General features: G+C 50.7%; 3 protein-coding genes across 12 annotated transcripts; 2 read left to right on the top strand and 1 right to left on the bottom strand.

Moving 5' to 3' along the window:
* The first annotated feature begins 961 nt into the window (after positions 1-961).
* On the top strand, positions 962-4,335 carry MRPL24 (mitochondrial ribosomal protein L24). 6 transcript variants are annotated; one of them, XM_010594843.3, is made up of 6 exons: positions 962-1,061; positions 2,804-3,027; positions 3,107-3,202; positions 3,413-3,516; positions 3,844-3,974; positions 4,104-4,335. In XM_010594843.3, exons 2-6 carry the CDS (start codon positions 2,845-2,847, stop codon positions 4,238-4,240), a joined length of 651 nt encoding a protein of 216 aa, XP_010593145.1. In that variant the 5' UTR covers positions 962-1,061; positions 2,804-2,844; the 3' UTR covers positions 4,241-4,335. The 6 variants fall into 6 exon arrangements, with proteins under 6 accessions (XP_010593145.1, XP_003415209.1, XP_010593146.1 ...); XM_003415161.4 differs by having other exon boundaries at positions 963-1,061; positions 2,836-3,027; XM_010594844.3 differs by lacking the exon at positions 962-1,061 and adding an exon at positions 1,075-1,197.
* METTL25B (methyltransferase like 25B) lies at positions 4,335-11,199 on the bottom strand. Of its 3 annotated transcripts, XM_023554090.2 has the most exons (9): positions 11,095-11,199; positions 10,470-10,670; positions 8,348-8,472; positions 7,994-8,186; positions 7,413-7,475; positions 7,036-7,179; positions 6,071-6,555; positions 5,464-5,648; positions 4,335-5,033 (listed from the first exon to the last, which is right to left on the bottom strand). In XM_023554090.2, the coding sequence occupies exons 2-9, from the start codon at positions 10,578-10,580 to the stop codon at positions 4,912-4,914; spliced, it is 1,428 nt and encodes a 475-aa protein (XP_023409858.1). In that variant the 5' UTR covers positions 10,581-10,670; positions 11,095-11,199; the 3' UTR covers positions 4,335-4,911. The 3 variants fall into 3 exon arrangements, with proteins under 3 accessions (XP_023409858.1, XP_003415208.1, XP_010593143.1); XM_003415160.4 differs by lacking the exon at positions 11,095-11,199 and having other exon boundaries at positions 10,470-11,057; XM_010594841.3 differs by lacking the exons at positions 6,071-6,555; positions 11,095-11,199 and having other exon boundaries at positions 10,470-11,053.
* On the top strand, positions 11,157-17,928 carry ISG20L2 (interferon stimulated exonuclease gene 20 like 2). Of its 3 annotated transcripts, none has more exons than XM_010594842.3 (4): positions 11,157-11,268; positions 11,879-12,742; positions 14,896-15,096; positions 16,219-17,928. In XM_010594842.3, exons 2-4 carry the CDS (start codon positions 12,023-12,025, stop codon positions 16,330-16,332), a joined length of 1,035 nt encoding a protein of 344 aa, XP_010593144.2. In that variant the 5' UTR covers positions 11,157-11,268; positions 11,879-12,022; the 3' UTR covers positions 16,333-17,928. The 3 variants fall into 3 exon arrangements, with proteins under 3 accessions (XP_010593144.2, XP_003414991.2, XP_064138796.1); XM_003414943.4 differs by having other exon boundaries at positions 11,159-11,268; positions 11,919-12,742; XM_064282726.1 differs by lacking the exon at positions 11,157-11,268 and having other exon boundaries at positions 11,301-12,742.
* The last annotated feature ends 477 nt before the right edge of the window (positions 17,929-18,405 follow it).

The following is an 18,405-nucleotide window of genomic DNA, read 5'->3' as shown; positions in this document are numbered from 1 at the left end:
GAGCACCTAAACCAAAAACCCGTTGCCAATGAGCCGATTCCGACTCAGCAACCCTATCGGACAGAGGAGAACTGCCCCATAGGATTTCCAAGGAGCACCTGGTGGATTCGAACCCTGGACCTTTGGGTTAGCAGCCATAACTCTTAACCACTAAGCCACCAGAGTTTCCATGAGCACCTAGGGGTGGGGTTTTTTTTTTTTTGAAGTCACAAAGAGTGGTGTGTGGGAGGGTGCCAGTATCTCCACAGTCAGAGATGGCCATGGAAATGGGGATGTTTGAGCTGGTGGTACAAAAAACTTTGACCTCAAGGTCATGCCTAGAGATGCCTTCCACCCCTTAAACTGGTCATGGGGCAGGAGGGAGGGTGGTGAGGAGGGTGGGTAAGATGAAATCCCCCCAGTACTCCCTGAAATGATTTGTCAGCCTACCACTAATTGTTTTTGTTGTTTTGGGCAAGCGTGTTTCTTTCTCTTGGCCTACTCAGCCTTTTCATCCCTTAAATGGATGGCTGGATTAGAAAATCTCTAGGGTTCCTTCCAGATCTGACATTTTGTGACTAAATAGCACTGGAAGGGCCCAGGTTTCATCCCTCCCTCTAGAAGTCCTGTGAAAGTTTTGGAATCTGTTCACACCACCTCCACCAGAGAACGGTGGGGAGAAAATTGGCCGTTGTCTTGGCTGGAAAAGGCGGGGTCCTCTGCCTTGAACAAGAAACCAGAACCACCTAGAAAATGGAGCCGTCCTCTTCAGGAACTACAACCCCCAGTCACCTCCACGCAGAGCATGCGCGGCAGCCTGCCAGGTGCGGCAGCCTTCAACTCCCGACGTGCTTCACGGTGTAATTATGCTTCCACCCCGGTCAAGTTTCCTGTTTCCAGCATGCTTTGTAGCGGCGGACTACAGCTCCCAATACACAGAGAAGCCAGATTAACAGTTGAGCTTCCGCTCTACAATTAGCCTACATTTCCCAGCGAAGCCGGGGGACAGGGGTGGGCGGGGCTGAGGGCTCACGTGCTGTGAAGTGACAAGCGTGGGCTCCGCGGCGCTGCGGGAAGCGGAGGTGAGCGCTGCGCGGCCCGGGGTTGTTGCGTCCCTGGGGCTCGTCTGGGAGGCGCGTAGCGGAAGGGCCTTTCTGTCCCTGGCTGTTGCTCAGTCCAGTGGCGCAGTGGTTAAGAGCAACAGCTGCTAAACAAAAGGTCGGCATCTCGAATCCAGCAGCCGCTCTTGGAAATCTTATGGGGCAGTTCTGCTTTGTCTCACAGGGTCGCTATGAGTCGGAACTCCACGGCAGTGGGTTTCTTTTTTTTTTTTTTAACGGGTTGCTCAGTCGCCTTCCTGGGGTGTCCCTGCACCGGAAGTTTGGAGTGGGTAGTTGCTGAGGACTGCTGGGGCCTGGCCGTGTCCCGGATCGGGGTCCGCACCCAGGATGGGGTGGGCGGGGGAAGCCTTTGGAGCCGGGGCCGGAGGGGAAAGGCGCACGGCACCTCTAGAGCACTCCCTGAAAGCCCCTCAGCGAAAGGGTTCCAGCTTCTCTAGGGTGTGGAGAAAAAGGTGAAGATCTAGCAGACGTGGAAGCTGCTCTGCCCTTGACTAGCTTCTGGAATCCCTTCCCAGAGCCTCAGACCTAGAATGGCTGAGGTTAAGGGACTTCTGGCAGCAACCACGCAGGAGACTTGGGACTTAAGATTTGCCCTTCTATCAAGATATATGACCTAGGGCAAGACACTCCAGCTTTCAGGGTCTTGGTTTCTTTGTAAGACGAGCTTTATGATAGTAGTGCTTGCTCTTGGCAACTTCACTCACTGGGCACTGAAAAATCAAATGCCAGTCATAGTGAATGAAGTCTAGGTCTAGTCACATAGTGGTGGTCTCAAAACTTTGAATCTGAATGGAAAAACTGAGACCCTTACAATCAACTGGCATTAATTCAAAATAACATGAGGCCATACATATGTAGTGAAACCTGTGAGAGCTGGAACGTGGTGGAACTGCCTTGTTTGTCTGGGTCTTGCGAGTTTTCCGCCTTTGACAAGAGTTTTCCACTTTTTTAGCAATCGTTTTAATGGAAAATATTTGAGTTTTTGTTCTCTGACAGGTTCCTGCTTTACGTAGGTTCCAGCTTTCTCAGATTTCACTGTGATCCAGGAGCCTTGGTGGCCCAGTGGTTAAAGCACTAGACTGCTAACCGAAAGGTTGGCGGCTCAAAACCACCAAAGGCTCTGTGTAGAGATTTACAGCCTTGCAGTCTAATTCAATAGAGATTTACAGCCTTGGAAACCCTATGGGTGGCTATGAATCAAAATCAACTGGAAGGTAGTGGGTTTGGTATTTATATGGGATGATCCAATATCTCATTATTCAGATAAACTTTTTTTTTTTTTTTTTAATGTATATGCTTAGAAAATGCAAACCTCATGGGAAGGAACAGCCCTCCCAAGCAGTTCCTTTCTTTTCCAAAGTATCTGTGCCTGTACTGGAATATGTACTTTTAACTTATCCCAAAGGGATTATACTTTTCACATTATTCTACACCTTGTTTTGTTAGTGAGTATTTTAAAATAACTTAAATGACACCAACAACCCTGTAAAGTTAATGAATGATGACCTGAAGCTCAGAAGTTAAGTTGCCTGGGGGTCACACAGTAAGATGATGACAGAGCAGGGGCTAGAACCCGGGTCATCTGACTCCAGTCCTTGGCTCTTTATGCCATTACGGTGCACTTTATTTGTACTTTGAAGTTAGGCTTTGTTCTTATCTGTTAAATAAGATTAATAGCACCTTCGTCATGGATTTGTTCTAAGGCTTAAATTAGATAATACAAGATTTCTGGCAGCCTCCAGCCATGCGTCTCTCTGCCCTGCTGGCCATGGCATCCAAGGTCAATCTGCCTCCCAACTACCGCTATGGGATGAGCCGCCCAGGCTCCATGGCAGACAAGAGGAAGAACCCTCCGGGGACTAGGCGGCGCCCAGTGGCTGTGGAACCTATCTCTGATGAAGACTGGCATCTGTTCTGTGGGGACACGGTGAGAGCCTCAGACAGGAGGTAGAATGGTGATGTTGCTCCTAGGCAGTGGTCCCCCTCCCTGACTCATCTTCCCACAGGTGCAAATCCTAGAAGGGAAGGATGCCGGGAAGCAGGGCAAAGTGGTTCAAGTCATCCGGCAGCGAAACTGGGTTGTCCTGGAGGGGCTGAACACAGTAAGTGAAGGGGAAAGACGGGGATGGTCAAGAAGCCTGTCCCATCTGCCCCTCTCCATTAGGGGCAGTGCAGGGAGACAGGAGACTGGAAGAGGAGATGGTGGTACACCTGAACCCTTCTACTTTTCAACTTGGGCTTAATGCTCTGAGCAGTAGGTGGGAAACCCCTTCACATCTCTTGGTTTCTAATATCCCCCCTCTCATGTACAGCATTACCGGTACATTGGCCAGACCAAGGATTACCGGGGAGCCATGATTCCTAGTGAAGCCCCCCTGCTTCACCGCCAGGTCACACTTGTGGATCCTGTGGACAGGCAAGCAAATGGGGCTCTGGTCAGGGTTTTCTATCCTCTTGAGTCCACCCAGGTTTTGAACACAGAAGGGGGGACAGCTCATCTCTCCAAGGGAAATGGAGGGGGTACAGAGGTCAGGTCAGTATCAGCAGACAAGATGGTGGGTTGGATGCTCTGCAATTGGGAGGGCCCATCTCACAGGCATGACCCACCTCTGGGTAACCCCAGTAGAGGTAGCAGAGAAGCAAGGTGGTACCCTTGATGTTTTCAGCCACTGAGTGTACTTTTGGGGAGGAAGGTAGCAGGGGACCTGGCTCCCAGGCTGAGCTTACCTCTTCCATCCCCCAGGAAACCCACTAAGGTAGAATGGAGGTTCACGGAAGCAGGAGAGCGAGTACGGGTCTCCACGAGATCAGGAAGAATTATCCCCAAACCTGAATTTCCCAGAGCTGATGGAATCATCCCTGAAACATGGACTGGTGAGGCAGGGTGAAGGGCAAGAAGATTGGGGGAGGGAACTTTTGGGTAGGTAGGAGTGGGAGGAAAGCATGTTAAGAGATTAAAGCTGGCATGCCCTCCCACCCACCCCCTTTCCTCTGGCCCAATAGATGGCCCCAAAGACACATCAGTGGAGGATGCTCTAGAAAGAACCTACGTGCCCCGTCTAAAGACACTGGAGGAGGAGGTGATGGAGGCAATGGGGATCCAGGAGACCCGGAAACACAAGAAAGTCTATTGGTATTGAGCTTGGGGAGAGCAGCTTCTCTTCCAATTCTGTCTTAGCCTTAGAGGCTGGGGCCACCTCTTCTCCAGACTCCAATAAAGAGCCGTGAGTCCTTCTCTCTGTGGAAGTGCTGTCTTCTTGTAGACTGGTACCCCTAATCCCAGTGCACCCCGGTTTTAAGAATTGATGGGAGAGAGTATCTATCCTGATGTGACAGAATCTGGATGGAAGTTAGCCAGCTTTAAGAAAGCCCTCCCAAGGGTAGGGCATATGGACTCTGGGATGGGGACCAAAGGGAGGAAAAGGTTCCCTTGGTGGAGACTGTTGAGTTACACAAGATATCACCCAAACCCCCTATTATGGAGAGCAGTGGGGGCTGGAGGTGTTATACTTAAGTGTACGGCCTCTGCGGGACCTCACTAGGGAGGTTGCATGTCTGTGCTTTCTGTACTAAGAGAAATGGAAGGGAAATAAAGATTTCAATTTTTTAATAAATTAAAAATATAATTTTACATAATATTCTATAACACATGGAGAGAAACAAAGGGTAGGAAACTGAAGACTTGTAGGGCACCAAGATTCCAGGGAGGATGCAGGGTGCTGGTTCTCTGGGTGAGGAGATGCAGACTCTGCCACCCACCATGGTGCTGGGTAGTTTCTGGGGTCCTAGATGTGCCCTTCCTCAGGCTCTGTCAGCTGTTTTCAGTCTCCAGGACAGAGAAGGCCTGACCCAGGGGCGTCTTGGTGGCCACCAGAACCAGGTTTCTGGGAGAGAGTTCAGGGCTGAAGAGGGGCAGGAGCTCAGCATGAAAGCCTGGGAGAAAGGCAGGGCTACTCAGAAGGTGAGACATGAACCAAACCTCACTTAGCACTTCCTGTACAGCCTGTAGGCACAGCCCCTCTTCCCCAGGGGGAGGCTTCCAGGGGCACTAAGCGGACCCAGTTCTCTGTTAAGGAATATGAGTGCCCAAGGTCCTGACTTGTGTACTCATTCTAGCTTCTCAGCCTGAGAGGCTTGCTGAAAATGCACCTTGGGGATGTACCCCAGGGGGTGATTCAGGAGGAATCTGTATTGTTTAGCAAGTCCCCCACTTCCACCCCACTGGTGATTCTGAAGCAGGTGGTTTAGGTCACAGAGTAAAGAACCCACTCCCAGCAGATGTGAGGGCCGGGACTTGGAGGAGCAGCCCCAGCACTCCAGCCAGCCCCTTTAGCCCCGGGTCCCCGCTGTAGGCCACCCTCACCCTGCTCCTGAAGGTAGAGCAGCCTGTCCAGCAGAATCAGTGTCTCCACAAGTGGGGCCAGCAGTAGGGCTAAGCTGAAGAAGGCTACCACACGGTGCTCCTGGGCCTGGTGGGCCTGAAGGGCAGCCAGATTCAGGGGCAGCTGGGGGTCCAGCCCCACTCGCTGCAGCCCACGCTGCACGTATCTGCGGAACCAGCCATAGACAGCAAGCAGTTTGGTTTTAGGGACCACCCCCCACCTCCCACTTAAACTTCACCTAGTCCTAATTTGATTCCAACTTTGCTTGATTTGCCACGTTGATACACATTTTTAAATGTCTCTCTGTGAGGTGTCTAAGAACAAATGAGTGAATCCAAAAATTTATTTTCAGCCAGTTCTGTCCAATTACATAGCTATATTTTTAAGCATTTAAAAAACTTACTTGATAAAGTCTTTTGATGAAAGACTGATAAATCCTCTTTAAAGAAATTGTGAAGAGAGTCCCAGTCCTAAAAATCACTCCAATGTGCGCTTTGAGATTTTTTGTAGGACATGCTATAAATGAGGGTGGGAGACCTCTAGTTGGTGATGCCCCCTACACACACACACCATGTCCCCAAACCTTACTCTTCAATCTTGAGCTCATGGACCCTGGGGATCCCCTGCACGCCTGGCCGACGGAGCTCGGGGTGAGCACATCGGATGACCGTCTCCAATGCGGCCCGATAGCAGTGGGTTCGGAGGCCAGGACCTGCTTTCTGTAGCCGCTCAGCATATTCCTCCAGGGCATGGCAGGCCCCCTCCCGCAGCCTGTAGGGCAGTTCATAGCCAGGCAGCCCGGCCACCCAGTGGCTCAGTGGGTAGCCGCCGGGGTCACTCAGCTTCATGTAGCAGCAGCCCACTGAGGCCAGGGCTGCCACCTCGGGGCAACAGGAGAAGTGCCTCAGCAAGGCTACGCTCAGGTCCCCACAGGCATGGAGGCCTGTTAGCAGCAAGCGGGCCCCACCCTGCGGTGCGGGCTCCAGTGGAAGCAGAAGCTCCTCACACAGAGCTGTGGGGTCTACCCACCTAACCACGTGGTGTGGGGGGTAGCGAGGGCCAGCGTGGACCACCTGTGGAGGCAGGAAAGGACACAGGAAGATGGGAAATCTGTTTGCTGACACCACCTCAGGTTGCAGGAAGGGATTTGTGTTCCTTCTCAAAGAGGAAGGTGGGAGAGAAGCACAGGAGAGACCTGGGCCATTCATCAAGAGACAGGATAAATTCTGGGTCTATCATTATCAACTTTGCCAGCCTTTTCAACTCTCAGTCTCAGTTTCCTCATATGTAACATGAGTCTGATACCTGCCTGATTACTTCACAGGCTGCTGTGAGAAGGGCGTATCGGTGTGGAAAGCACTTTGTAACTCAGAAAGTACCTTTGAGATGTGGGGAGGCTTTGGGGGAGGGGAAACCTCAGAAAAGGTTAATAGAAATAAGGACCACACCACCTCAAGGTGAGAAACTTGAAAGAGGGAATTCAGCCTTGGTGCCCCACTCCAGCCAAGCAGACCCTGCTCCTGCAGTCCTGGCTGCAGGAAGGCGTGGCATACCTGCGGGTTCCTCTTCTTTTCTTTCTCCAGAGCCTGCAGGAGCTCCTGGTCCAGGCGCTGGGCTCTCTCCACCAGTCTCTGATCCCCCTCGATGCTCTTCACCAACAGCCCCAGCCCCAGAGACATGAAGCGGGAGAGATGGCCCTGGAGTCATGAGAGTGAGGAGAGACGACGCTGTTCAGCGACCTCTCCTGTCACCTTCCCTATCAGTGACCTGCACACCCGGGTCCCAGGCCCCACAGAAGGTTTAAATTCTGCCCTCCTTAAATTCTCCACTCCTCCTTAGCACCTGACTCCCTAGACCTGTGGCCTGGTATCCTGCCTTCCCACTTTTCTATCTCCGTGACTCAGAACAGTATGTTAGGCTTCTGGCTCACCTGGCCTGAGCCCACGTCCACAACCTGGGTACAGCCTGTGAGGTCGCTCAGCTTCTTCACCAGCTGAAAGAAGAGGGAGCAAAGGTCTTTTGGCCATTGTTCCTTGACTCCTAGGGCAAACACCCATAATGAGGGTGGAGGAGCTGAAGATGACAGAGGAAGATGGGTTCAGAGGGATCCAAGGAAGAGGCAAGAGATACAGAAACCAAAATGGGGGGTGAGGGGAGGGTGGATGCTGACACCAGGTTCAGGCCACTCTCCTTGCTCCCCTTGGGCCAGGGATTCAACCTCCTGCACAGACCAAGGAAGAAGCGCCCTGCTGTGAACCCTCCATGAGCAGGTTGTGGAAATGTTGAGAAGAGGAGTAAGACAGTGATCCAGATAAAGCCACCAGTCAACCCAGTAAGAGGTTGAAAAAAAAATACCAACATCAAGATATGATTATAGTATGTCTGCCCCAAGGCAGGGGCCTTGTAGGGCCTTTGGTCCTATATGTGAAGGAAGGGGCAACATATTTGTACCCTATGGGCTTAACGAGTCCCAGGGCTCCCAGACACCACCTGTGTCCCCAGCCATCTCACCTCTCCCAGCCTCCGGATCTCATGCTGCTTCTTGGGCCTGACATGTTTCCGGAACAGAGGCGTCAGTCGGGAGCTCTGGCTGGGGTTCTCCAGGAACTCTGAAGGGGTCTGGAACCCAGGTGTCCGAGTAAAAGCCAGGGCATAGGCTGTGGACTTCAGGGCCAGCAGGGTGAGTGGCCACACCGACCTGTACCTGAGATAGCCCAGCCAGGCCACCAATGAAGTCCTGTCACAGCCTCAGTGTAGCAGTTTACAACCCAGGGGGCCAAGGAAGCCCTTGTGAGACTCTGAACAATGGTTAGCCGCAGGGCTCAGTGCCAAAGTCACCCAGGACAGGGCCCCTCCTGTCCATACCTGACCACCTCTCCTTCCCCAGGCAGCCCCAGCAACAGTGTGGCCAGCTGTGGGGGGTTCAATCTATCCAGTGCTTCCTGCCATGAGCAAGGGAGTGTGCTCCACAGGTTGTCTGTGAAAAATTCCTGCAGGAGAAGGGGAGAAGCAATCAGCAGACTACTACCACTTCTAGTTTTCCCTCCCCACTTATAATTCCCCACCTTATCTCCTGCCACTTCCCACCACTGCTGCTACACAGGGCCACTGGCTACAACCAGCAAGTACCTCTACTCATCCAACTCACCTCTTGCTCCAGCCATACCACTGTTTCTCTCAGTAGCCGACCTATCCTTCCTCGGTGCTGAGATTGCATTCTGAATACACCTCTCCATTTAGGAGGTTCCCCTACTTATATGTCTATTTTCTCCACTCAACTGAATTTCTTAAAGGCAAGAATGGTGTCTTCTATCCACATCTGTGTCCCCAGCGCTAACTGCAGTAACTAACACACAGTGCACGCACTATCACTTAGTAACCTATTATATATGCCAGATGCTTGTGTACGTTTATTCATTCGTTTGTTCAACAAATTCTGGAGCTTTGATTATGCACCAGGCACTGTTCTAGGCTCAGGGGATACAACAATGAAACAGACAAAATTACTGCTATTGTTGAGTTTACATAAAAAAAAAGTTTCAGATCATATTAAATGCTAATGAAATAGTAACGTAACGGAGAAGGTGCGAGAGGACTAGATAGGGTGATGAGGGAAGACACGTGAATGAACAGGAATCAGCCATGTAAAGAAAATGCAGGTGTTAGCAAACACTTATGTAATACTTTAATATGTCAGCCACTGTTCTAAACGTTCTACATGTATTAATACATTTCATCCTCAAAACCATATAAGGTAGGTACTATTATTATCCCCCATTTTACAGGTCAGGAAACTGAGGCACAGCAATTAAGTAGCTTCCCTAAATAAAAAAGTAAGTAACAGAGCTAAGATTTGAAACCAGTTTGACTCTAACATCCTTGCTCTTCGCTTCAGTGTGGAGTAAAAGCATCCTAGGCAGAGAAGTAAGTGCAAAGGCCCAGATGGCTGCCATACCCTGGAAGAAAAATCAGGCCAGTGTGCGTGAAGCACGGTGAATGTGGGAGACGATGAAATACGATGGGGATGAAGAGGCAGCAGGGGCTAGATCATGTCAGGCTTTACAGCTGCATTTTTAAAGAGATCCATCTGTCTGCTCTGTGAATTGGTTATGGAGGGGCAGAAGTAAACACAGAGCAGTTAGGAAGCTATTGTTGGAGTCCAGGGGAGAAATGATGGTGGTTTGTCCCAGGGTGGTAGCAACGGAGATGGAGAAAAGTGGATGAACTTGATATCTGCTCTGGGGGTTAAGTCAACAGGACCTGCTGAAGGGTCGGATTGTGGATCAGTGAAAGAGCTGAATCAAGGATGACTTCTGGGTTGGGGTGTGTAACAATTGTTACACATTATCTTATTTATTCTTCATAGTGATCCCTCAGACAGAGGTCCATTTTAGAGCTGAGGAAACCAGAAAAAAAAATCCAAACCCACTGCCGCCGAGTCAATTCCGACTCATAGTGACCCTGTAGGACAGAGTGGGACTGCCCCATAGAGTTTCCGAGGAGCACCTGGTGGATTCGAACTGCCGGCCTCTTGGTTAGCTGCCGTAGCAACCACTAGGCCACGAGGAAATCGGGGTTAGGAATAAAAACAAAAATGCCTAAGGCTAAAACAGTAGTGGAGGCAGGATTCTAGTCTAGTCTAATTCCAAAGCCAGAAACTGTCCACTATACCACAAAAACAATTTATTCAAAGCGCGGATGAATGTGAGGTCAACGGGACTGCCACACAGCTCCTATGTTCATGCGTTTTATTACCTTGGATTTGGGAAGGTTTGAAAAACCTAGGTATTAGGGATACTCATGTCAGCTGAAAAAGGGGTCACCCCAGTTTTAACCCTTTCGTGTACAGACAAAAGATTGAAACTCATAGAAGAAACGAGATCGGAGACCAACTCTCTAGAGTCTCTCTCTGTCGTGGACACCTAGCCAACCACACCCGACCAACACCTGCCCCAGGAGCACTCCGCCCACACCCCCATGGCCTCACGATGATGTAGGCATCCAGGATGGAACGGTAGAGCGCCAGGACACGGGTGAGTTTCACAGCTAGCTGCCTCCTCTCCTCCAGAGAGAGGTCCCGAGCGGAAACGCCCGGCATCCTGGGGTCCAGTCGGAGCGGGATGCGAGAAGGCGGTGAGAGATCCACGGTCACTACCACGCCAGTACCGGGCCCAGGCTCGGCTCAGCTCTGCGGGCGGGACGGGACGCAAAGGTTTTGGGTCAGGCGCCCGACGCTGCCTTTCTCGGATCCCATTCTGGGGCTGAAGATACGAGGTGCCCCCTAACGTCACAGGTCGTGACGTCTCAAAGCGCGAAGGTATCAGCGTCGGAGACAGGTGGGCGGGGGCGACAGCGTAATGACGACACAGAGGCGCGTTGCGGAGCCACGCCCACGAAGGGGCGGGCCAAGTTCCAGATCCCGCCCCTTCCCATACACGCTCCTCCTCTCCAGGAAGTAAGGCCCGGGACCCTCAGCACGCCAGTTCTTGTTCGTCGGGGCTTCCTTACACCTTCGAGTTGTACCTCCACGGGGCTAGAGGGGCTGGGGAGCGCATCCCGCCCCCGCCTCCACCCACACCGCCCCCGCCGCCGCCGCCGCTGCCGATCCTCACACACTCCGAATCCCTGGCTTCGCTTCCGGAGGTGGGGGCGCTGCGGGCGCGCGGGCGCCGGGCCCCAGCCCGTTCCAACCCGCGCGCCTGCCGTCCCGGGCCTCGTCGACGCGCGCCGACTTCCGCATCCGGCTCCGGACGCTTCCGGTCTTAGGGAAGACCATCTGGGAGTAGGTATGTGGGCGCTGGGCCGATGTCCGTGGCGGGGGACTGTCAAAGTGTGCTCGCCGGGGTGGGCTCCCCCGAACCTAATTCCCCCCGCCCCCGCTAGTATATAGCGTGAAGAGTCCTTTCTTGGGAAAAGAAAAGACTTGGGTGAGGTGCATGTGGATTTTCCCCCACCTGGAGCCGAGGAAAAGGGGTGCCTAGATTTGTATCTCTATTCATGGGGCCTGCCCTGGGGTACTTGGGTAATCTAGAGGTCATCTATGCCATGCTGCTCCCTACTTTCGAGGATACTTGGACGTTCCCTACCTGGGCGAAGCTTTATAAAGCTCTCCTATTCTGGTTTTCCACATTCACAGAGAATTTGAGTTATGATGGGCCCTCCAGCCCCCTCAGTTTGCAATAAGACCAAGACCAAAAGAGGGGGAATGACTTTCCTAAGACCCTATGGTTAGTGAATGTGGGGTTTTGCTAGATTCCAGGCTTCCTGACTCAGATCAATGCTCCTTCCATCGTTTCACATTGCAATGCTATTCCTCCTCTATCTCAGAGGTTGCCCTGATGTATAACTTTCCTCCCTTGAGTCCTGCAGAGATCTGTCATATCTCATTTCTTCTAGGTCTGCGGGCTCGATTACCAGGATTCACTTTCTTCCCCAGGCTGTACTACAAACCTCCAGATGCCGGTCTATGGAATTCAGCAGAGAATGAGTCCTCTGTTCTCCTTTCATCTGTAAGCTGCTCTCCTAGCATCCACTGTCCTCATGTCTACCTTACTCCTCAATCTGGATTTTGGGGAACCTCCTCCCAAAAAGGCTTTAGAGGGGAATTCCAAGCATCAAAATTTTGTCAAGAAGCGGCGGTTCTTGGAACAGAAAGGTTTTCTGACTAAGAAAAAGCAGCCCCCTAGCAGGGTGGCTAGGTTGCACTCAGACCCCCCAAAGAAAGAGGAGACTGCTAAGGTAGGTGGCACTTGGAGGGTCCCTCCCCTCCCAAAAAAGAAAAAGACAGCTGCCTCCAGCAGTGGATCAGAGCAGTCCCTGGACAAAAAAGCTACAGTGCCTTGGTTGACCCCTGCCCCTTCACAGAAGGGTCATTCTACTGCAGCTAAAGTAGATTTGCTGGGGGAGTTCCAGAGTGCCCTTCCAAAGATTAAGACCCACCTAACCTGCTCCCAGAAAAAGCATCCCCAGAAGACTGCCTCACAGAATTCCACTCAAGCTCACTCAGAGAATAACTGCTCCGGAGTAGTCCAGGAGATGCCAAGGAAGATGGTGGCAGTTGACTGTGAGATGGTGGGCACAGGGCCCAAGGGACATGTCAGTTCCTTGGCTCGATGTAGCATTGTCAACTACAATGGTGACGTGCTTTATGATGAGTACATCCTTCCCCCCTGCCACATTGTGGACTACCGGACCAGATGGAGTGGGATCCGGAAGCAGCACATGGTGAATGCTACACCCTTCAAGATTGCTCGGAGCCAGGTGAGGGGCCTGGGGCATGTGGCTGTCCGTAAGATGGGGGGGAGGGGTCCCAATCATTTTTCAGCAAAAGATATCACTGGGGAAGGCACCAAAGGATTGTAGAAGGTGGGAGAGGGGTATTGGATGGTAAAGAAGGTTACCTGTTAGGGTGAGGAGTGATGAAAGACAGGAAGGTTATAATTAGCCGGTGTAACAGACTTCATTTGTTGTTGTTGTTAGCTGCCTGTTGAGCTGGCCCCGGACTCAGCAGTTCCATGCACAACAGAATGAAACACTCCCCAATCCTGTGCCATCCCCATGATTGTTGTGATGCGTAGGGTTTTCATTGACTGATTATCAGAATAGATTTCATTAGCCACCTACTTTAGGTCCCAAATGGAATCCTGATCTGGGCAACTGGGAATCTGCACAGAGAAATAACAGCTAGTGACAAAACTGGACAGAGCAGCAGACATGAGTGCCCAGTGAAAGGGCTCAATTTGGGACTGCCTGGTAGCTGGAGTCTAGGGTTGAGAGTGGAGAGATGGAGAGGGCTTCCTAGCCTGAGGGAAGTGTTGGTGGCAGGTGAAGGTAGAAAGTTAACAGAAGGAACTGGGGCATATTTGTATAGCTGCGCCAATTGGCCTGCATTGAAGGAGATGAAAGACACATAAAAAAGAAAAAAGGCCTGTGCTGGATGCTGGGAGCATCACAAATTAACAGGAAAGGAAGAGGAAGAGGATGGGGGAGAAAGGGGAGCCTGCTGATGATAGAAGGCCTCCAGAGGGCGCCCTTGGTCCACTTCTTTGCTAATTCAACTCCATTTTCTTTGCCATCTCTAGACACGCTTTTTTCTGATAATTCTTTATATACCAGAATAGTCAGTTAGGGAAGGTTCATCAGAGGTGAAGCGGCTGGTTTTTAGAAAGGACTTGGAATGAAAAGCTGAAGAACATCTTGTGCACAGGGGGCACGGCTTGAGCAAATGCTCAGGAGGGGCAGAAAACAGGGTGGGTCGGAGACAACAAACCCGCTCACCTTTCTCGAGGGTTGTGTGTTGAGGGGAGCCCTGATGGCAGTAGATTTGGTCTGGCATGTGTTGAGGTTAAAAGAGGGTGGTAGTGAACTGTAGGTGAAGTCATTAGCAACCCATTAACTAACTGGTTGAACTACATCCAGTTTTTATTATAAAGCACTTCCACAATCCCCAAGTTGGGGTTGTGAGACGAAGCTACATTCAGATGAGCCTGGCCCTTTCAGAGGGGTCCCATTGGGAGGCCAAGCACTTACTCCAGGACTGTTGCTCTTGTTCACAACCTGTGTGGAACCTCACAGCGTATTCTTTGATTGTCACTACAGGTAGTATATCCTTATGCTTAAAGTTTGTGAAATATTAAGATGTTACTTGCTTCCAAACCAGTGTAACCAAGGCTCCTGGCCAGCTGGTAACTGTGCTGTGGGTATGAGCAGGAAGAGCTGTAAAGCAGGGGACTGGCTTTCTTTTCCAGCAGCACCAGCATGGGTGACCTGATCGCTTCCCTCCGTGGCCTCAGTCTATAAGGGAATTTCAGTCTTTTATGACTTATAAACCTTTTGAGAATTTGGTGAAAGCACACACCTTCTCCCTCGCCAGAATACCTATCCCAAATATCTATACACATACCTAAACCCATTGCTGTCGAGTCGATTCCGACTCATAGCCACACATACGTATGTGTGTATAATTTTGGGCTTCCGTTAACTCCCTGGAGCCCATCCCTGTGACTCCATGAGTCACGTATCTAAAGCCAGCATAATGATAATGGTTAAAGGACTTTTGGGCGGCCAAGTAGCAAACCAGTACTGAACTAGTTACGTGAATGTTTCAAGCATGTGTGATTTCTGACTGAAAGCAGATTTGTCTGTCATCAGAGTGGGAATTAACAGGAAAATAAGGAGCCGCTGGTAATATAAATCCAATCAGGGATACACCATAGAAGTTATCTGGTTTTACCTGGAGGAAAGGAGGTGGGTTTTCAGGAGAAGCTGGGAGGGATGGCGGTTCAGGAATGAGGTAGGTAGGCAATTGATGAAAAGAAGCTTGAAGGACCAATGGCCATGTTGAGGTTTTAGGACATGGGGACTCCACCTTTGAGTCCACCTTCTCACCGCTTTTTTTTCCATGCCTATTTCAGATCTTGAAGATACTCATGGGGAAGATAGTGGTGGGGCACGCCATCCACAACGACTTCAAAGCCCTCCAGTACTTTCACCCCAAGTCCCTTACCCGCGACACTTCCCATATCCCCCTCCTGAACCGGAAAGCCGACTGTCCAGAGAATGCCACCATGTCTCTGAAGCGTCTCACCCAGAAGCTGCTGAACCGGGACATTCAGGTAGCTTCTCCTCAAATGCCGCCAGGCCCCTGGCTTGGGCCCCGTGGAGGCTCTCGTTGCTGCCTCTCCCCAGGCTCTGACCATAGAGTTCGTCTGGTGGTGGAGATCCAAGTGGGCTGCTCTGATGGGAAGAGCTTGGCTTAGGGGCCCAGTGTTCTCCCTTCATCTGTACCTCTGGAATAGTAATTCTGGTTCTCTACTTCGTAGTTTTTTGGGAGCTAAATGAGGTGATAACTAAAGGGCACTTTGAAAAAAAAAAAAAAAACTAAGTGGATATAAAACCTTAATTGAGAAAGGAGGAAATCAGATGATGGTGGTGGTCTAAAAGACCACATCATGGGTGCAAGGACCTCTTATGCACTGCACACGTTTGGCAGTCAAGGAAGGGGTGTCCTGCCTGGCAGGAGGGTGTGCACATACAGAGAGCAGTTAAGGAACTGGGGAAGGGGAAAGAGTCAGGAGGTCTGTTTCTCCAGAGCGGTCAGATTAACTAGTAGATAGATTTCAGCCTGGTGTGAGGAATATCTTTCTAACAGTTGGAGCCAGTAAGAGGGAAGGCTGCCTTGTGAGTAATTCCTACTGGGTACTTTTAAAAAAGGGAGTTCAGCCTCCTGCTGCTAGATGTTACTGGGGAGGGACTCCTTCATCCTGTTGACCTCCATGACTCCCCACTGACCTCTCCATCTCTGAGAGCTTTTGCTTGCTCATCAGCTATAGAGAAACACCGGCCTTTATAGACTCCCACCTGTTTCCTAGACCCCCAGAGCTAAGGGCCAGGACTCCTTGGGAGAGGCAGCTAAAAGAAGGCGCTAGGGGATTTGACCTGCTGTGTTCTGTCTCTACAGAACATAGAATGATATGGCATACTTGTGTTGCCACAGTAAGGATGGAAGTAGACGCTAGCAAAAGGTAACGAATAGGACCAGTGTGCCACCAGAACCATATCTTTGCAACCCACTAATCTGTGGAAGAGACAGTGTGTGGCGGGGGGGAGTACCGAGGGGGGGTGTGTGTGTGTGTGTGTGTGTGTGTGTGTGTGTGTGTGTGTGTGTGTTAGGGGTAAGACTGAGGGGGCGGAGGGTCCCTCATAGCTTTACCCTTTTTTCTTCCTTCCTTATTCAGGTTGGGAAGAGCGGACATTCCTCTGTGGAAGATGCCCAGGCCACCATGGAGCTGTATAAGTTGGTCGAAGTCGAATGGGAACAGCACTTGGCCCAGAATCCCCCAGAAGACTAGCAGCAGTGGGGATGCTAGTGATGTGGGGAGATAGGAGCAGCACCCAGGAGAGACAGGAAATGAGCCAATGGACAGCTCCACCAGCTCCACACCCTTGGGAGCTAGGCAGGCTCCCCAGACTTAATATCCATTGAAACTTCACCTCAGGCATTGTGTTCTGTGTCTGGTTAAGTGTCCCATGGAAGTGGGAATCCTCGGTGTCAGAACCCGGCCCTTTACTGTTTACCTCCTAAATGGTGCTAATCACAGGTCCCAGAGTACTTTGGTCCGGTCAAGCTTTTTGACTTTCAAGGGGCAGGGCATACTGGGAAATGTAATTTCCCAAACTGCCTTGTCACTAGGTGGCCATATGTCCCAGTTTATGCTTTCTATCTTCAAGGAATTAACAGCACCCTCTTTCCCTCTCGGAAGTATCCTGCTTTGGTTGCTAAATTGTATGGTCACATTACATATCACAGACTCAGCACCCTTGACTCAGAGTCTCCATCTGGCCTGTGTCTGGATATTGCCTGTTGCTCCCACCTTGACTTCCAGAGGAACCGTCCCTGGTGAGGTTTAGTTCTCCTTAGGGCAACAAGCGATAGAGGTAAGAGCATAGCTTGGAAACTAACTTTTCTAATTTAGGAAACCAGTCTCTTTCCTAAGGATTGATTTAATTTGGGTCCCCCTGAGGTTGGGAAAGAATTTAAAGTGTTTTAATGTTTTTTTAACCTTCTCTCATCTTGCCAAACCAATTCTCTAAAAACACAGATTATTCCTTTGATAAAATTTTATAGTGGAAAAACAGTCATGTGATGTTTTATTTTTAATTTCACATTCAGTAGCTTTGTCACAGGTCTTGGGTGGGCTGCAGCTTTGTACGGGGGGTTCCCAGGTCTCTTGGATGGCACTAGCTGGGCCCTTTGTGGTCTGGAACTCATCAGGAAGCACTGACCAAGCCTTTATGTAACCCATGTGCTTGAGTGCATTGTCCTCATCCCTATCACAAATCATTGAGCACACCCACAGTGACACCCCAAGCCATACAAACACCGTCACACAAGAGGGTGTGTAATGAGAGTGAATCTGAGTGGGTATGCTCGAGGGACAACAGGGGAGGACGGGTGTAAGTGACACCACCCTGGTGGCTGTTGCCAGCTCCTCCTGGGTACACATTGTCATCTCGGGAAGGTGAGTCACTGGTCTGAACTTGTGTTCGGGGTTGCTGTCTTGAGATAATGCAGACTCTGTGTATACATCAGGACTTGCATCCTCTTGAGTGGCTGGCCTGATTCCAGGGCCCAGAGTCACAGTCAGGGCTGTCTATAGAAGGAATTCCCTGCAGACACACCAGACCCAGACGTGGCCTTATTGCTTGCACAGGCAGCTTTTGAGCACTGAGCAAGTTGGTTCCTGTTGAACCCAACATACATAATATCCAGGACTGTTAGAGGTGTCAGGTGCCCTTGTACAGCTCTAGGTACGAGTCCAGAAAGACCACGCCAAAATGTGGGAATGCACATGAACGCAAGTCCTGATTGCATTTTTATCAGTAGACTGGCAAGATGATGGGAAAATTCTCAATTGACTTGCTTCAATTTTTAGGGTCCTTGTTGACAGAAACAAACCTGGCTTTGTGTCTTTTTTTTTTTTTTTAATTAATTTTTATTAAGGTTCAAGTGAACATTTACCATTCCAATCAGTCTGTCATGTGTAGGTTTACATACATCATACTCCCTTCTCCCACTTGCTCTCCCCCTATTGAGTCAGCCCTTTCAGTCTCTCATTTCGTGCCAATTTTGCCATCTTCCCTCTCTCTCTATCTTCCCATCCCCCCACTCTCCAGTGTCCACCTAATTTAATTGGCTCTCTCTTCATCAGCATCTCTCTCCCCGCCGCTGACCAGTCCTTTTCATGCCTGATGAGTTGTCTTCGGGGATGGTTCCTGTCCTGTGCCATCAGAAGTTCTGGGGAGTGGCTTTGTGTCTTGGTGAACCGGCTTTTATGCTCCACCCATCCCACCCCTATGTCCAGAAAGGTACCTGGCCTCCTCAGTTCAGTGTTGGAAAGCGCTCAACCTTTTGCTCACCAAGA

Source organism: Loxodonta africana, chromosome 3 (assembly GCF_030014295.1).
Source record: "Loxodonta africana isolate mLoxAfr1 chromosome 3, mLoxAfr1.hap2, whole genome shotgun sequence".
NCBI lineage: Eukaryota > Metazoa > Chordata > Mammalia > Proboscidea > Elephantidae > Loxodonta > Loxodonta africana.
The sequence above is the reverse complement of the archived record's forward strand: the minus strand, read 5'-3'. Positions and strand labels throughout refer to the sequence as shown.